We start from the raw sequence: 17,389 nt of genomic DNA on the forward strand, positions 1-17,389 counted from the left end.
TGAGTAATAGTGCTAATCAGATGTATGTACAGAGTTGTAGTATTAATATGTACAGTGATAAAGGTGCTCCCATAGTCGAGCAGACTGTACACAGAGCAGACTCCGCGGAGGTCCGCGCGGCTCTTTGAGCTTTCATAGTCGAGCAGATCTCAGCGGATGTCCGCGGTCTATTTCCTACATTTCTCGCACCAGTTTTATACATTTCCCACAAAAAAAGTTTTACGCACTTGAATAACAGGTAGCGAGATGCAATGAAATAAAAGCACCAGTTTTATTTAAAAATATTGGAAACGGAGATAACATTCTATGTTATCTCCTTTTCCAATATTTCGAAATAAAACTGGCAATTTTACACACTTCATTTAGAAAAGCCATTCAAACATCTCTCTTGGCACGGAGCGAGTGGTCAGAGTAAAATGCAGATCGGCGTCACATTAAATGGAGTTCGATGTCAACCAAAACGCCGAGCAGCGTTTTGTGTGACACCAAGTCAGCGGCGCGGATGTCCGCGCGTCAGAAAATAGTAGCTTCGCACCTGTGGGTCTGCTGTCCGCTGAGATCAAAGCTCAAAGAGCCGCGCGGACCTCCGCGGAGTCTGCTCTGTGTACAATCTGCTGGACTATGGGAGCGCCTTAAGAAAGACACTGACATTCTGATCAATAATAACAACTAGACTGATTAATCGGCCTGGGCCTAACAAAATTAATAGTTGGTTTCAGGTTGCCGACCGACCCTGCCGATTTAGGTGCGACCCAATATATTTTATGAGTTTTTAAAAAAAAAAGAAAAAAAAAAGAAGAAAATCCAATTTTTTTTTTTTTTTTATAGAATAAAGTTTCATAGAAATCTTAGTCAAACATTTAGTATTATGGATATTAAACATGCTGGCAGAGTACATGCATCCATGTTGTTGTGAACATTTTAATTAAATAAAGAAATTCCCTATCCATAGTCGCCGTGGGAAAGAATAAAATAAAAAAATAAAATAAAATAAATTCCCTACCTACCCATCCATGGCCAAACTGACAACCAACCTGAAACCAACTATTAATTTTGTTAGGCCCTATCAGTCACATAATTTGGATAAAAATGCTTGGGGTAAATGGTGTCATCACGGTAGTGTTGTCACGATACTGGAATTTCGAACTTCGATACGATACCTTGAAAAGTATCGATATTCGATACTATTTTCGATACCATGGGGAAAAAGGTTCAATCTTAAAATGTAAAAAAAAAATACAAAAAATTAAAAATTTATAAATGTTGCTTTTGTTGCTGGTTGATTCTCCTCAGCTTCTCTCTGGTACTATAAGAGAAGAGATGTATAACACTTTTAAAACCCTTTGTTTATCTTTAGATCACACATTTAAAAATAACTGTTCATCTTACTTCAATCATTTTTATTGCAGAACATGGTATTTTCTCAAGCAGACAGATGTAAACTGTAATCTGTGTTGCATGTACCTGACAAACTGAACTGTTTGTATTACAGTCATATTCCGACTTAACTGAATGCACATGTGTGTGTGTGTGTGGACTACTGTACTCTTACAGGCAGGGCTGGGCGATATGGCCAAAAACGTTATCGCGATAAAATTATTTTCATATAACTCGATATCGATAATTATCGTCGATATAATGTCTGTCAAGTTTAATTAACTTTGTATGCCCGGCGCCGATGGACGGGCTATTAATAGACTTGTTTTGCTGCTGCGAATGTCTCGAGAGTCGAGTTGATGTCGTCATCAGTCCGCGCACGTTAGCAGTTAGCCAGAGCAAGCGGAGTATCTCATGACAATGTACTAAATATGACCCTAAAATACTCTGTTCCGCCCCAATACATGGCAACGACGTCCACCGTATACCCCACACTACTATAACAGTTACCCTCAGAATTCAAAACACACACTAACTCGGCAGGTAAACTGTGAAATAGCGCTTTGCAAGCTAATTATCCTAGCCAGCCTCGTTTCAAAGCGGTGTATTCCATGACAATGTACTAAATATGACCATAAAATACTCTGTTCCGCCGCAATACATTGCAACAACGTCCACCGTATACCCCACACTACTATAACAGTTACCCTCAGAATTCAAAACACACACCAACTCGGCAGGTAAACTGTAAAATAGCGCCGTGCAAGCTAATTAACCTAGCCAGCCTCGTTTCAAAGCGGTGTATTCCATGACAATGTACTAAATATGACCATAAAATAGGGCTGGGCGATATGGAAAAAAAAATCATATCGCGATAACGATATGATAATTTTATTTTATTTCTCGATATCGATAATTATCGAATTGTTATAAGTATACAAAAAATTTAATTTTTTTTTTTTTTTTTAACAACAGATGTATGTTTATTTTGCAGCAATTCTTTGTCATTGCCGCCATCTTTAGTGTTACATCCCCTCACACTCCAGTTCTAAGGCTGCAGCTGGTTTAAAAGCTAAAGTAAACCGGCTTCTCTGCTGGCTGTGGCTCCAGAGGAGTTGAACAGTTCTGGCTCTGCTAGTTTATTTTCGATCTTTTGGCGCTTTTTTGGTGGACAAACTAGTTCTGCTAGCACACATAGCCTACTGTGTACAGACGGTTTCAAAATGTATTTTAAATTAGAAAGCAAACAAAATAAATGGACAAGAGAAAAAGAAATCTGAATTTGGTCAGTATTGTCATTTGGACAAGCAAAGCCATTACTTTAAGTTGCAGGCAAGAAAGACAAGTCTGTCCACTGTCTCTGGTTTTAAAACTGCCCTGTTGCAGGTAAAAAAATTTTTTTTTAAAAAAAACAAAAAAACGATTTTTCGATTTTTTTTTAATTTCGATATTCGATATCGATTATTAAAATATATCGCGATATTTATCGTTATCGTTATATCGCCCAGCCCTACCATAAAATACTCTGTTCCGCCCCAATACATTGCAACGACGTCCACCGTATACCCCACACTACTATAACAGTTACCCTCAGAATTCAAAACACACACCAACTCGGCAGGTAAACTATAAAATAGCGCCGTGCAAGCTAATTATCCTAGCCAGCCTGTTGACTACTGGAGTCCTAGATTCCGGGTCTCCTTCCGCTGTCGGCCATCTCCTTCACTGATTGGTTGTTAGTGTGTGTGCTCATATCCAAGCTTGGAAAATCGATATATCGAAACTTTGCGACCACGTTTCATGTTTATTTCGAGGAAATAATTTATTGCGATAGTTATTGTTATCGTTTTATCGCCCAGCCCTAATTACAGGTATTGAAATGAACATTGCAACTTCCTTATACAATTTTTTTGTAATTTTTATTATGAATAATTAAATATCGATATTGCGGGAAAAGAGTATTGGAACCGTTTTAAATATTCAGAATCGATATGTATCGATTTTTCGATATTTTTGACAACACTACATCACAGTCTGTGATAATACTCAAGTCATTGTTTACATATAACTCAGTCATAATACATTGTTTACTACAGTAGAAAATAGTTCCTAAATTAAACTGTTCGGAACCAGGTCTGTGGATTATCTTGAGTAAGCATGAGTCCTGTAAACATTGTTTGCCCCCCCCCCCACCCCAATTCAGTTATTGTCTCACACTTTTTTTTTAAGATGGCTGAGGTGAAAGAAGTAAGGTGTGGGACTACATAAATATTCTTTAAAATATATTATTTATATATAAGGAATATCGTCCGATATATCAAAATGTTTTACTCTATGCTCTAATAATGAGTTGAGGATTTACAGCTACAAGCCACCAGCACTCTCTCAGGCTTCTCATCTCCTACCCTCACAACTAGGACTGCTCCATTCAAATCATAATCACCATTATTTTGATTGATATTGAAATCGTGATTTTTAAAACACAATTACTAATTGATAATGAGGACATCATATGACGACGACGTGAATTTGTTTTACCTTTCTTCTCGACCAAAGGCTGCCTTTCTGTCACCTTCTACAAGTTACCAAACGCGTTTTAAAAATAACTGGAGAAGCGCTCCGTGGCTCCCTTCTCCCTCTTAACACGAGATGAAACGACTGTTAGGGCTTGGGGGGGGCTGCTGTGAAGGAAGGGTGCACTGCGTTCACAACACGCAATGAGATCGGCACAGTATGCACTATGCAGCACAAAAAGCGGTTTATCTCGATTATCTTGTTTTCATGATCGTGGGAAGCCAACATCCTAATTGAAATTCGATGAATCGCCAAGCCCTACTTACAACCAACGAGCATGCTTTATGAAGATGTGTTTTTGACAATTCAAATGACTAGGGTTGGGTACTGAACTTTGTACTTTTAAGGGTACCGACCCAATTACATCGGTACTGCAGAGTGGCGATTTACGCTAGATCAAATGTTGGTACCTTTTAGGGGTGGAACGGTTCACAAAATCTACGGTTCGGTTCGTATCATATTAGTCATGCAAAAACTGAAAGAATGAGGCAGTTTGACATCAGGCACATTCTTTTGACAGTGACGGTTAGAGATAGGAGAGAGGAGAGAGAGGGGAGGCATTGCTGATTTAAACATGCTTCTCATTTATTTGGTAAAAAAAAAAGTTTACCTTTAATAATGTTTGGCACACAAAGTGCAAACAAAATAATTAAACCTTTTGTGGCCACATTATAGACAAAGGCCGTCAACATAAAGTATGAATATGGTCAACCAGCACTAGACTTTATCAAAAGGGAAAAGTCACTGTTATTTAAAATAAATAAATCATGTGTACTAAATATATATTTACTTTTTTGCATGAAACATTATGTATTCTCTTATGCCGCTTTTCACTGCATGGTACCTAATCGACTCGACTCGCTTTTGCTATTCGAGTGTCCTGGTAGCCGTATTTGAAGTGACGTCACACGAGGAAGTAAATAGTCAACAGTAACACTGCGTTGGAAGGAGAAGCCCTAATGATTATACTAAACCAACAGCTAATAAATGTGAAGTTATCTTTGAACCTCTGTTGTCAAGCCTCGTCAATATACCCCCCCTTCCCCATTAATGGAACTAGTGGAACACAGCGAAGTGACTCCACGGTTAGCTTGCGGCTAACGCTAGTTAGCTTTGCTGCTAACATAACGTTAGCCTAGCTTGCGGCTAACATTATAACCGAACAATACACACATGCCCCGAACCGTGGAGGTCGTACCGAACGGTGTACGGTACGAATGCGTACCGTTCCACCCCTAGTACCTTTACATAGAGCCATATGAAATCCGTTTTATTTTTTTCCAAATTCCATTTTATTTTTTTCCAAATTCCGTTTTTTCCGTTTTAATATTTCAGAATTCTGTATTTTGCTTTGTACGCTCATTTTACCATCAGAAATAGTGTCTAATAAGTGGGAATGAATAAATGTCCACAATTTAATAAGATATAACAGTCCATTTAATAGGGCTGTCTTAAATACTTCGAAGCTTCATTCATTTATTTCATTCGAATATGAAAATAAAATTCGATTATTAAAAAAAATAAAAAGGTATATATATTTTTGCAAAATCAACTCTGCCTCTCTTTGTTAACTACAACAAGCAATGCCGTTTGTTATTTAAGATGAGGTCGGACTCGGCACTGACAGATTTGTGTTCATTGTGCTGCTTTTATGAAGCCTCAAATGACTGCTTACAATATTTCATGAAAGCAAAGTGTTTTGTTTGTCTAAGATTTAAAAAGGTTTAAACTTTACAGCACTGACAAAGTTGAACAAAGTGCTGTACAAGTCCCACAACATAAAAAAAAAAAAAAGTAAAAAAAAAAAAAAAAAAAAAAATATTTAATAAATTTTTTTTTTTAGTTGATTCCATTTTTATTACTCAATTCCGCGATTCCGTCCGCGATTCCGTGATCGCGGATTCCATATGGCTCTACCTTTACATAGTGATGCACCGATGTGAAAATTGTGGCCGATACCAATAACCGATATTAATATTGCTGTTCTGGTCGATACCAATATTTACCGATGTCGATATCTCTGTATAGAAAACACTTTATGATAATCAAATAAAGAGCTATTTTCCAAAACGCATTTTTAATTTATTTTTTTACTTTTGTAACTTTTCAGAAATGACTGATATTTTGAAAATATTTAAGGCCAAAACATGTAAAAACTAAAAGAAAAAAAAGATTAAAAAAAATTGTTTTTAATATCAGCCCTATCTTGATATCAGACCGATACCGATGTGTAAAAAAACTGCCATATCGGCGGCCGATATATCGTGCATCACTACCTTTACATGTAATATACTAGACAAGAGGGAGCCTTTTCCACAAATATATTACTGTCCCCGTCTAATGGGTCTTTGGAAAGACCAGACGAGGTCAGAGGAGTTTGATAGTATTTACTGAGGATGGCCAGATAATGTTGATATTTAAAAACACAATACATGATCATGCGATTTATTTTGTGTGGTGTGTTACAATAAATAACAATGTTGAAATTGAGTTGGGATTTTTTTTTTATTATTATTTTTAACAACTGAAATCATATTTTTTTTATTATTACAGTTAGAGTTAAGTACCGGGGGAAAAAGCACTGTTTGGTACAGATACCGAATTCCAGGAACTGGTACCGGTATCAGTTCAAATGTGAACGGTACCCAACTCTAGTAGTACCATAAATGACAAAGTAAGTACCATGAATGGACAGAGCAAAGCAACCAACAACATGATGGGCAGATGTCCCCTAAGAAACGCCCACAGGGCTGCAGAGGATGTGACAGGTCTCTTAGTGGAAACTGGAAAGTCGATTGTCGACCAAGTGGAAAAACCTCAATGCTACCCGACGGCGACTGTAGTCTTGTCTGTGTGGCACATTTTCAGACACGTTGCATCCTCTCTCTGATGCGACAACAACATAACAGGCCTTTTCGGTCTAATGCACCATATATTATCATAGGCGAGGGGGGGGTGAACTTACGGTAGAAAATAGTTCCTAAATTAAACTGTTCATTAAACTGTATCTATCTAAGCATGTCATGATTTCTGTAAAAACAAACCATTGATTTCACAAATCAGAAAGCCCCCCCCCCCCCCCCCCAGCAGACATAACAAAAGTTGCCATCTAACCAGAGTGCAAATGTAACAGTAAAGTGCAATAGTAATATACAATGTACAAGTGATTAAATGTGATATCCTATAACAAGCTACCGAGTAATATATGCTAAACCGTCTGCTATAAGTGTGTGTGTGTGTGTGTGTGTTATATTATATATATATATATATATTATGTACAGTGTGATACAGGTATAAATATATTATGGTAGTGAGTCATACTGGCCAGTAGTATGGTAAGAGTAGGTATACAGATATAATACATACATACATACAGGTATGTGTAGGGCTGACCTTCGATTTTTTTTGGCAATCTAAGCTTCGGGGCCGAGCTTCGATTTTAATTCGAAGCTTCGAATTTAAAAAAAAATTATTAATTAATTTTCTTTTTTATAATTTTTTTTTTTTTTTGTATCTTATGTTGTGGGACTTGTACAGCACTTGGTAAACTTTGTTGTTTTTAAATGTGCTCTATAAATAAAGTGGATTGGATTAATGAATTAAGTAGCCCCTTTCGTGACTGACGTAGCCAACACGGCTGTGTGATTTAATTCAAGGTGGATCGCTGTTGTCGTTTGAACAACTTCAGATTTCATGGGAACTACCAATCCCCCAAATCAAGAATGTTTAAGATGAATGAAGTAATGTTTTGATTATTTGAAATATGGCCTGTGTAGACTAAACTATGCACAGAATTATGTCAGTCTACAAGGTCCGGATTCTACATGGTCCGGCAATGTAGACCTTGTAGACTCCACTACAGACCAATTATCAGTGAATGTTTTTAAGAAGGGCTACTTCCACAAAAAAACAAAGAACTCACCAAAACATCTCAGTAGCACCTTATCTAAATGTTCTATTTCATATATGGAGATTCATATTTATTTATGTATTGCATGCATTTCTACATTTTATTTCCTATTTTGTTTATTCATCCCAGTATCTTTCTTTTTTATGTGTGGAATTCTACAAGGCATTTACATTCACATTTACATTTAGTCATTTAGCTGACGCTTTTATCCAAAGCGACTTACAAGTTCTGTACGACAGGTCATCAGGAAGGATACAACTCTATCAGCTGAGTAACAATATTCATCAAAGTGTTGCGTGTTACAGTGTAGGTTAGTTTATTAGGACAAGTGCATGACAGTAAGGTTAGTTAGGGTTAGATTTTTTTTATTTTATTTTTTTTATTTTATTTCAGATAATGGTTGAAGAAGTGAGTCTTTAGTCGACGGCGAAAGATTGGACGGGATTCGGCTGTCCTAACTGGGGTGGGTAGTAGGGGTGCACCGATATATCGGTCGGGTATCGGTATCGGCCGATAAGTGCCTTGTTGACTGCTATCGGCCTATCGGCCGATAAGCTCAAATGTGCCGATAGCAGTCGCCGATAACTAACCATCCATTTGTGTAGCGTCAAAAGGCAAAAAAAAAATTCACTCGCGACCTACCTGCACAACGCCCGCCGTCCCCCCCACACACACACAAGCTACTGCATCAAAGTTACTATTTATGATTAACAAGGCATTCGTTTTGTGGCATTAACGTTATATAGTTAGTGTTACACGGACAATAACATCAGCATATTATTATTACCCATAGCAGCAAGGCATTACTCCGAGTCCGTTCATAGCCGGGAGGCAGAAGACTAACGTTACTGGTGAAAATGTGATTTACGTTGGAATACTCCTTTGCCAACTTGCTGTACTTTGCTTGCAGGTCTGCAGCCATTATTACTGGATTAAGAATAGCCCCAACTTTAGCCAACGTAACGTTATGGCTAAACCTTTAACATTAGTTAACCCTAGCTTTCGGTTAGCTGTTCAATGTTAATAACACAACCAAGCGAATCCATCAGAGCTCCCCATCAACACCGCTCTGTCGGGAGGATGGCATTTAAGAAAGTATCTGCTGTTAAAATGACACAAACATTCGTTTTGTGGCATTAACGTTATTATAGTTAGTTACACGTTCAATTACATCAGCATAGTATTTACCCGAAGATAGCAAGCAAGCCGTGCATAGCTCGGTTACATTCCGTTGCTCATTCCGTACCCAACTACACATTCTGCAATCTGTTAATAAAGTTTTCAACCAGACAAATGTATAGAAAGGCTTTGTTTTATTATAAAATTTGTTGCAGTAAAATCATTGTGTCTCGTTTGGCCATCCTGTGGAGCGCGCTGGTCGGCGGGCACTGCCGGGCAGCTAACGTATTAGCTTGTTGTGGTTCTAAGTTTGACTCGCATTCGAGCAAGCAGATCAATGGCGGCATGCCCCGAAGTAGAAAAATGAATAAACGCTTGGTGGTAAGCAGGAGGTGGGTGCTAGCGGTGTGGCGTAATTGGCAGAATCGACTGTCAATCAAAATGGTTCCATTGCATTGGTTGAAAGCTCTGGTTGAGAGAATAGTATCCCGCTGCAGGCCGCCAGAATGGTTCCATTGCATTGGTTGAAAGCTCTGGTTGAGAAAATAGTATCCCTCTGCAGGCCGCCAGACGATACTGGGAGAGGGATCAGTGATACCATAAACATATTTCTTGATGTTTCCTTTTTTAAGTAAGTAAAGATGCCTACAAATACAAACACACATACAAATATACAGTAGTTTCATTTATAAAAAAAAAAAAAAAAAAAAAAAAAAAAAAAAAAACTTATTTTTTGCCACAATTATCGGTATCGGTATCGGTATCGGCCGATTGTGTTAGTTGAACAATCGGTATCGGTATCGGTGGCCAATTTTCATATCGGTGCACCCCTAGTGGGTAGTTCATTCCACCATTGTGGGGCAAGGACTGAGAATAGGCGTGTAGGTGGTGTATATGTGTTTGAGGATGATATCCTTCAAACAGGCAATAGTGATGATCTAATTTGGGCAGTGCTGAGCTGGGTTCCTTTCCTCCAGTGTATTTGTCCCCCGGCCCCACCCAATGGCCCCATGCACACACACACACATAGACAGAAGTATATAAAAAAAATAATAATAATAATTTTTTAAACTTTGATTTTTTTTTTAATGTTCGAAGCTTGTGCCATCGAACGAAGCTTCGAAGTATTTAAGACAGCCCTAGTGAACAGGGATATATATATATATACAGTAAAATAGCATTATTGTTAGGGATGCACCGATCCGATATTGGTATCGGCCGCCGATATCAGTAAAATAGCTGGATCGGGTATCGGTAAAAAAATATATATATATCGGATTTTCTTTATTTAAAAAAACAAAAATAAATGTATAATAAATAAAATAAGAAATAACCATTCAGTACATTTATATCTTTTTTTTTTATCCACTTTTTCTCCCATTTTCTATTTTTCTCCCATCCCAATTTTCATATCGTCCAATTCAACCCTCCCCTGTCTTCGAACGTTGTTTCTTGCCTCCCACAAGCCGGCTGCAATGTGGACTAAGTCATACATAGCACGAGTCCCCTCCGATACTCGAGGTAACAGCCGTCGCATCTTTTCACCTGCGCGGCTCGATCTTTCAGCGCCGGGGGTCTGGGCTTTGGAGGGGCCCCGTCGCTTCTTGATTCTACTGTGCAGGCGCACCAACCGACCTGTAGGAGTCGCTGTCCACAACGCCCGATCCCCACCCTTCAGTTTCCCTCCCCGTAATACGGCCAATGTGTATTACTGTGGACGACCAGCTAAACTGAAAGCAATGTGGAGAGCGGGGCTCGAACAGAAGGCATCCTGTTCGAGCCTAGTCTCCAGCATTCGTTGCGAGCGCCTTGCCCACTGCGCCACGTAGCCGCCCTCAGTACATTTATATCTATGTGTTAATTTGTTACATTTAGTTTCACTAAGTTAGGAAAGTAATGTTTTAAGTCAAGCCTGATGTTGCCTTGCACAAAAGAATGATCCCAGTCTCTTCCACACAGTGACAGTGAGGCATACAGTTTATTAATTGAATGAATGAAGTTTGTTTTCTGTCTTTGTTTACAACAAATCAAAAACACACTTGTGATCCTTTACAATTCTTAAAAACAAAATATATAAAAAAATAAAAAAACTGATACATTTATTTTTTTGTAACTTTTTTGTAAAAGAAATCGGATGGGTATTTGCCGATACCCAAACCCAGGTATCGGTATCAAGACTGAAAAAGTCAGATCGGTGCATCCCTAATTATTGTACATGGCTATCATAAGTATGTAAACAGTCATATATGGGTAGATTTACTATAGGATGAGATAGGTAGTTATGATTATTTATTAAATTTTTTATTTATCCTTTATTTATCCAGGAATGTCCCATTGAGATACAAGATCTCTTCTTCCAGGGAGTCCTGACCAACACAGCACACAACAAGTTTCAACATAAAACAGGGCATTAAACAAAAAACATACAATTCAAATACAGAGGGTCATTTGTGCAGTGGCAAGGAGCATAATCACATCAACAATAGCATCAGGTAAAACAGTTACATGTTTCATAAAGGGCCAATCGTAGCATACCTTTAAAAGCATTCACAGTAGGAAGTGCCTGTAGTCGACAAAGTTTTACTTGCAACATATTCCATAAAAAGGGAGCATAGTGGAAGAATGCAGCTTTACCAAGCTCTGACTGCATCAAAGGAACATTTAACAGCATCCCATTTGCTGCTCGTCTGGTATTAAAAAAGCAAGTATAAAAGGACAGAAGTCTGGAGATATATAAGGGCAGCTTACCTAGCAATGACTTAAGGATAAAAATCAACATGTGCGATTGTCTTCTTTGGTACAGAGAGGACCATCCTAATGACTGATACAAAGTGCAGTGGTGGGTGCGAGAGCCTGCACCCGTTACAAAACGTATGGCAGTATGGTACGCAGAATCCAGATTACAGTGCAAGGCAGTTGTAGACAGTGGATATGTAGAAAATGTTGTATGGTCAACAGAGTTCAGAGGTTAAATGCCTGAGCGTCATCAATTCCATGTTGTACTTTTGCCACTTAACCCTTTCACTACCACACTACCAAAGGGTTAACCCTTTCACTGCGACAATACAGGTTAACCCTTGCACTGCCACACAACAAAGGGTTGACCCTTTCACTGCGACAATACAGACGGTTAACCCGTTCACAACCACACTACAGAAGGTTAACCCTTTCACTACCACTACAGACTGTTAACTGTCTGTAGTGTGGTAGTGAAAGGGTTAACCTTCTGTAGTGTGGTAGTGAAAGGGTTCAAAGGAAACCCCCCCCCCCAAGTCGTCTCCCGAGTCCTCCGTGGTTCTGTGAAGCTGGTATACTGAAGTCATGACGTGTAAGGAAATACGGCAGCAGGAATAGTGATGCGTCACCGTGTCCGGCATGACATGAGACTCTGGCGGCCTTTACCGGTGGCTCGCTGTGCTGCTTATACAAATATAGGCTCTGACATACAGCCGAGGGTGGCGGCCCAGTCACCAGAAGCTCTGCCAGCAGACACCGGACCGGCAGACGTGCCGAGAGGGGGGGGGTTAGTCGGGTAGGAAGGAAACCACGCCGGTAAAACGCAGACTCAGCGCAGAGGAAGAAGTCCTGGTTCAATCTTTAACCCCTAGGGCCTAGGCTGTATACCAGGAGGCGGGTTTATGGCAAGCAACGCGTCCATAGTCCGTACGTCTCGCTGGGGGGGGGTCATCCATCTGAGGTTCAAAGGGCCACGATGATGAGTGTCGCGCTGGGATAGGCTGAGGTTGTGTGTGTAGCACCTTGACATTATATCCACCACCTAGACTTTTCAAGGCATTTGTGTGCAGCACCTTAGATTAGATTAAAATGTATTGTCATTATGCAGCACATGTACAGAGTACAACAAAAAGAGGTTTGGCATCCAGCCAGAGTGTACATGTAACAGTAAAGTGCAATAGTAATATATAATGTACAGGTGATTATATTGGTATCAAATATATAAATGAGTCCGACTCTGATTAGCATTTTAGCTCATCCTTAACTAATCAGATGGATGTACAGCGGGTGTAGTATTAATGTACAGTGATACAGGTATAAAGACTATGATAGTAAATCATACTGGCAGGGGGCGAAACTAGAGCCCGCCAAGCGCCATTGGCGATCAGTTTTTAAACTTTTTACGTTTGGCGACTCCCACTGAGAGGTCTGCCCGCCGTGTGGCGGGCAATCAAATAGTCATGTGAAAACCGAAAATCATGATCCAATTCTGAGCGGAGTTCTCACTCGCTGTCTCAGCAGTGCACAGACATGCAGCGCACCGCGCACTGCTCCTCCTACCCCTCCCGCACCCGTTTCTGTATGCTGCATGTAAACAGAGGACAGTCACTGTGACGTTAGTCTAGTCAGAGGGACCTCCGTGAGCTAATGTTAGCTACTGTTACAAAATGACCCAGTCAACTATTCACTTTTAGTTTAATACATGAGGCATTGTGTAACGTTATCCAGCCGGCTAGCTACTGATAGCTCCCGACATCAACAACTGCTCCAGCAAGTGTCCAGTGCATAATACCTCCGTTGGCTAGGTAGCTCATGTTAGCCCACGTTAGCTCACTAGTCACTACGAAATGTCCCAGTAAACTAAATAGTTCAGAGGCGTTGTCCCAACGCCATCCAGCAGTAGCTACAGATAGCTCCTGACATCAATGTCCTACAACATGCGTATTCGAGCCCCTGGCTTACATCGCATGAGGGCTGCTGAATAGGGCCCAGCTGCAGCGCAGAAGAATCCTTTCATGCTGAATGTAGAGTTTAGGGTCCAGCTGCAGCGCCGGAGAATCCTTGCTGGAGCTGGAGGCCACTCGAGTATACACACAGACAGCGGAGCTGTTTGCAAACAGCGAGGTGGCGATGTCTCGCAGATAATACAACTACAAGTATGATTATATAATATATATATATTTTATTAAAAAAATATATAAAATAATTATTATTATTTTTTTAATCAAAAAAAAGTTGGCAGGTAAGAAATATGCTTGGCGGGTAGATTCTTCCCATCTACCCGCCACTGGCCGGTGAGTCAAAAAGTTAATTTCGCCCCCTGCATACTGGCCAGCAGTGTACAGGATATAGAATCTACAGGTATGTAAAAAGGATTATATGCAGGTATGTGCAGACAGATGTGGATAGAAATATACACTGTAAATATGGATATATATTATATACTTGACATTATATTCTCCCACTAGACTTTCAAGCCGTTTCCAAAGGTCTTCATCGATCATCAACTTTGACCACAAAATCAAGGGCCTTGGATCACAGAAGAGTGAATCTGGCAGTAGTGTTCTCTACTCAATCTTGCGGATTCTCCCTTTTATTTTATTTTGCATGTTTTTGTTTTGTATATTGTAGTGTTTGGTCTTGGAAGATGAACAAGGGAGACAACAAATCAGTCGTCAGTCGACGTGTTCCATAACAGATGCCTCAGAAGAATCCTCAGAATCCAGTGGCAAGAACGCATCAGCACCGTAGAGCTACTAGAAAGAGCCGGCATGAAGCCGTTGAGCAAGGAAGTGAAGTGGCGAAGATGGAAGATCATAGGACACATACTGAGGCAAGACCACAACAACGACTGCAACATAGCAATGACTTGGGCACCAGAAGGGAAAAGAAGAAAAGGAAGACGTAGCAACTCGAGGAACTTTGAAGAAATGGTTGAGGAAATAATGCCTGCAGAGGTCTCAGTGTTGGCTAGAGCTCTCCTCTCTGTGACTTGGCCACCGGGAGGAATGTCTTGGAGTGTCGATGTGGCTGAGCTCTCGATACAGAGAATGAGTCAGTGAGTTATATGTCCGAACATGTCCTCCTCAGAACAGAACGATAGGATTAAAGTTGAAAACCGGTAAAGTGCCCCTTTAATCTGACAAACGTGATTTATGTCATTGGGGGCCGCCTGAGCCTATCACAGAGCAGATAGGACTCCTAGGTCAGTTGGGGTGTCATCATGACTAGGGGCGACAGTGGCTCGGGAGGTAGAGCAGTTGCCTGGTAATCTGGAGGTTCCCGGTTAGATTCCTGCTCCTGCCGGGCAGTGTGTCGAAGTGTCCTTGAGCAAGACACTTAACCCCTAACTGCTCCCGATGAGCAGGTTGGCACCTTGCATGCCTTTGGTGTGTGAATGTGTGAGTGAATGGGTAAAAATGTGAGGAACACAATTGTAAAGTGTTTTGGATAAAAGCTGCTATATAAAAAAATAAAACATTTTTATCATTTATGACTAGCTTTTGCATAACTAGGCCTGCAGTGTGTAATGTAGCCTACTTTCAGTTCCTCCGGTGGCCCTACCACACCCATCTGCCAGCTAAAGCAACACAGGGCTTGCCTTGCGAATCCCTAAATCCAACCCCTTTCTGCGCTGCTGCCAAAACCCTGCAGCCGCTGACCAGCCAAAAGTCTTCGACACCGCCACATCCTGTCGCACTGCAAATACACGTGTATACAAACAACTGCCAAGTACAATCATTGATTCAACGGCATCCCACAGCAATTTTAGAGATATGTGAAATGCAAATGCCAAGCCCAACTCTGCTAAGTGATCGAAACCTGTGTAATTTACTGTAGGCCTGCGATTAATTTAGGCTGACAAGACAGGAAATTGACCGTGGGCCTCTAAGCAAAGTACTAAATTCATCACGAGTTCAGTCATACTGGTGTACTTGAGGTACAGCGACGGAATGGCTGTGTGTATTATTAATAATACCGTGGTGGTATAACCGGCCGTTAGCCGGTTATACCCCCCCACCCACCAAACCACCTCCAATGTACAGTCCCCCCCCACCCCCACCAACCCAATCCAATGTACAGTTTCTACGCCTAATGTATATACTCTTTTCTTTCTGGACTCTTTTTGTATCACAAACAGTACTGTAATTGCAAATCTGGTATGTCATAAATGTATAGATGTAGCAGTACTGTCTATCTGTATGTCATGTATGTCATATATGTTACGATGAATTGAAAATGGGGGACCCTGATGTAAACAAGACGAAAGTCTTTCTCTGGTCTGCATCCCCTTAACAATTGTATGTATTGAGCTGTACTGTACTGTACCCATTCTGCAATCTGTTAATAAAGTTCTCATTCATTAATTCATTCAGCAGGGTTAATTTCGGGGGGCGATGCAGATAGCTTATCAGTCAACATTGTAATTTAAGTCAGCGGTGCTACAACATGATTAACCCTGTTTCACTGCTGCACTATACCAAACTGTTAACCCTTTCACTGAGACAATACACAGAAGGTTAACCATTTCACTGCCACACAACAGCCGGTTAACCCGTTCACTGCCACACGACAGAAGGTAACCCTTTACTATCACACAACAGCCGGTGATAGTAAAGGGTTAATTCTGTCGTGTGCCAGTGAAAAGGTTAACCGGCTGTTGTGTGTCGTTTAGAAGTGATGCAACAAGTTCAAGTCGGGTCGACGAGACGAAGAGGTGCAGCTTATCATCATAGTTACAAACATTAGGGTTGGTTTTGGCCTAAACGACGTTTCTCCTGGGTGAAGTCAGCTGTTGCCTAAACGCCATGTACCCCCAGCTCGCGCACTGCGGTGCTAGGTGTTGATCCAGTAGGAACCGGTTTGTATCCGGTCGCCGCGACGACGACAAGCTCGCGCCACCAACAAACTGTCCACCTTTCCTCCTACCTGCCTTTTGATACGCGTCGAAAACATAGGGCGGCTAACAGCTAGCTAACCGTATCACATGGAAGTTCAGTCCTGAATATAGCAAACGTAAGTTCAATTCAAATTCGAAATGCTAACGTGAGCTATGGGATAACTTTAGGCATCTGGTTAATGAGTATGCTTTGCGTGACAGCAGGCAAATCTGTAAAAAAAAGTCTTTACTCTTAACGTTAGCCCGCTAGGGTAGTCTTGTTTTCACCTAGCTACTCGCTCGAGCGAGCTTGGCCCCGCCTGGACACAATGGCTAGCCAGTGTACTGTACTTAGACTTGAGCTACAAGTTATCACGTAAGCTAACGTAGAACGCCTAGTAGCAGATGTCAAACCATTTATTTAACACTAACAAAAGAAAAACAGCACACGAGATGACAAATAGTACACGTAGCACAGGTGTGCCGTTAGCTAAGCTTGCTACTTACTGTTAGCTAAGCTAGCTACTTAGCTAGATATTGCGATGATTAGGCCCGGCTAGCGCAAACCAGAGCAGTCTCAAGTGCTATGTCGCAAACAGGTTGCAAATCACGTCCCAACGTTGCATTTTCATTCTATTTGTTTGCCCCTTACCGTCAGTCCGGTCCCCAACACGATAACGTCGTATTCTTCATTCATTTTTCCAAGTCTTTGCTCTTCTATTCCTGAATATCGGTCCGAAGAAAATGGAGATCAGCAAAGCTGGAAACGAAAGGGGCTGCGGTTCAACGTCAAG

The 17,389-nt window shown here is 40.7% G+C and overlaps 1 protein-coding gene across 1 annotated transcript in view; it reads right to left on the bottom strand.

The window, feature by feature from the left end:
• Positions 1-17,387, bottom strand: part of gdi2 (GDP dissociation inhibitor 2) — a 77,719-nt gene extending 60,332 nt beyond the window's left edge. The window contains exon 1 of the mRNA XM_084330845.1: positions 17,248-17,387. Coding sequence (XP_084186971.1) covers positions 17,248-17,292 — 45 coding nt within the window. The 5' untranslated portion in view covers positions 17,293-17,387. The remainder of the gene's footprint in view (positions 1-17,247) is intronic.
• Between the last annotated feature and the right edge of the window lie 2 nt (positions 17,388-17,389).

Source organism: Notolepis coatsorum (assembly GCF_963971535.1).
Source record: "Notolepis coatsorum genome assembly, chromosome: 15".
NCBI lineage: Eukaryota > Metazoa > Chordata > Actinopteri > Aulopiformes > Paralepididae > Notolepis > Notolepis coatsorum.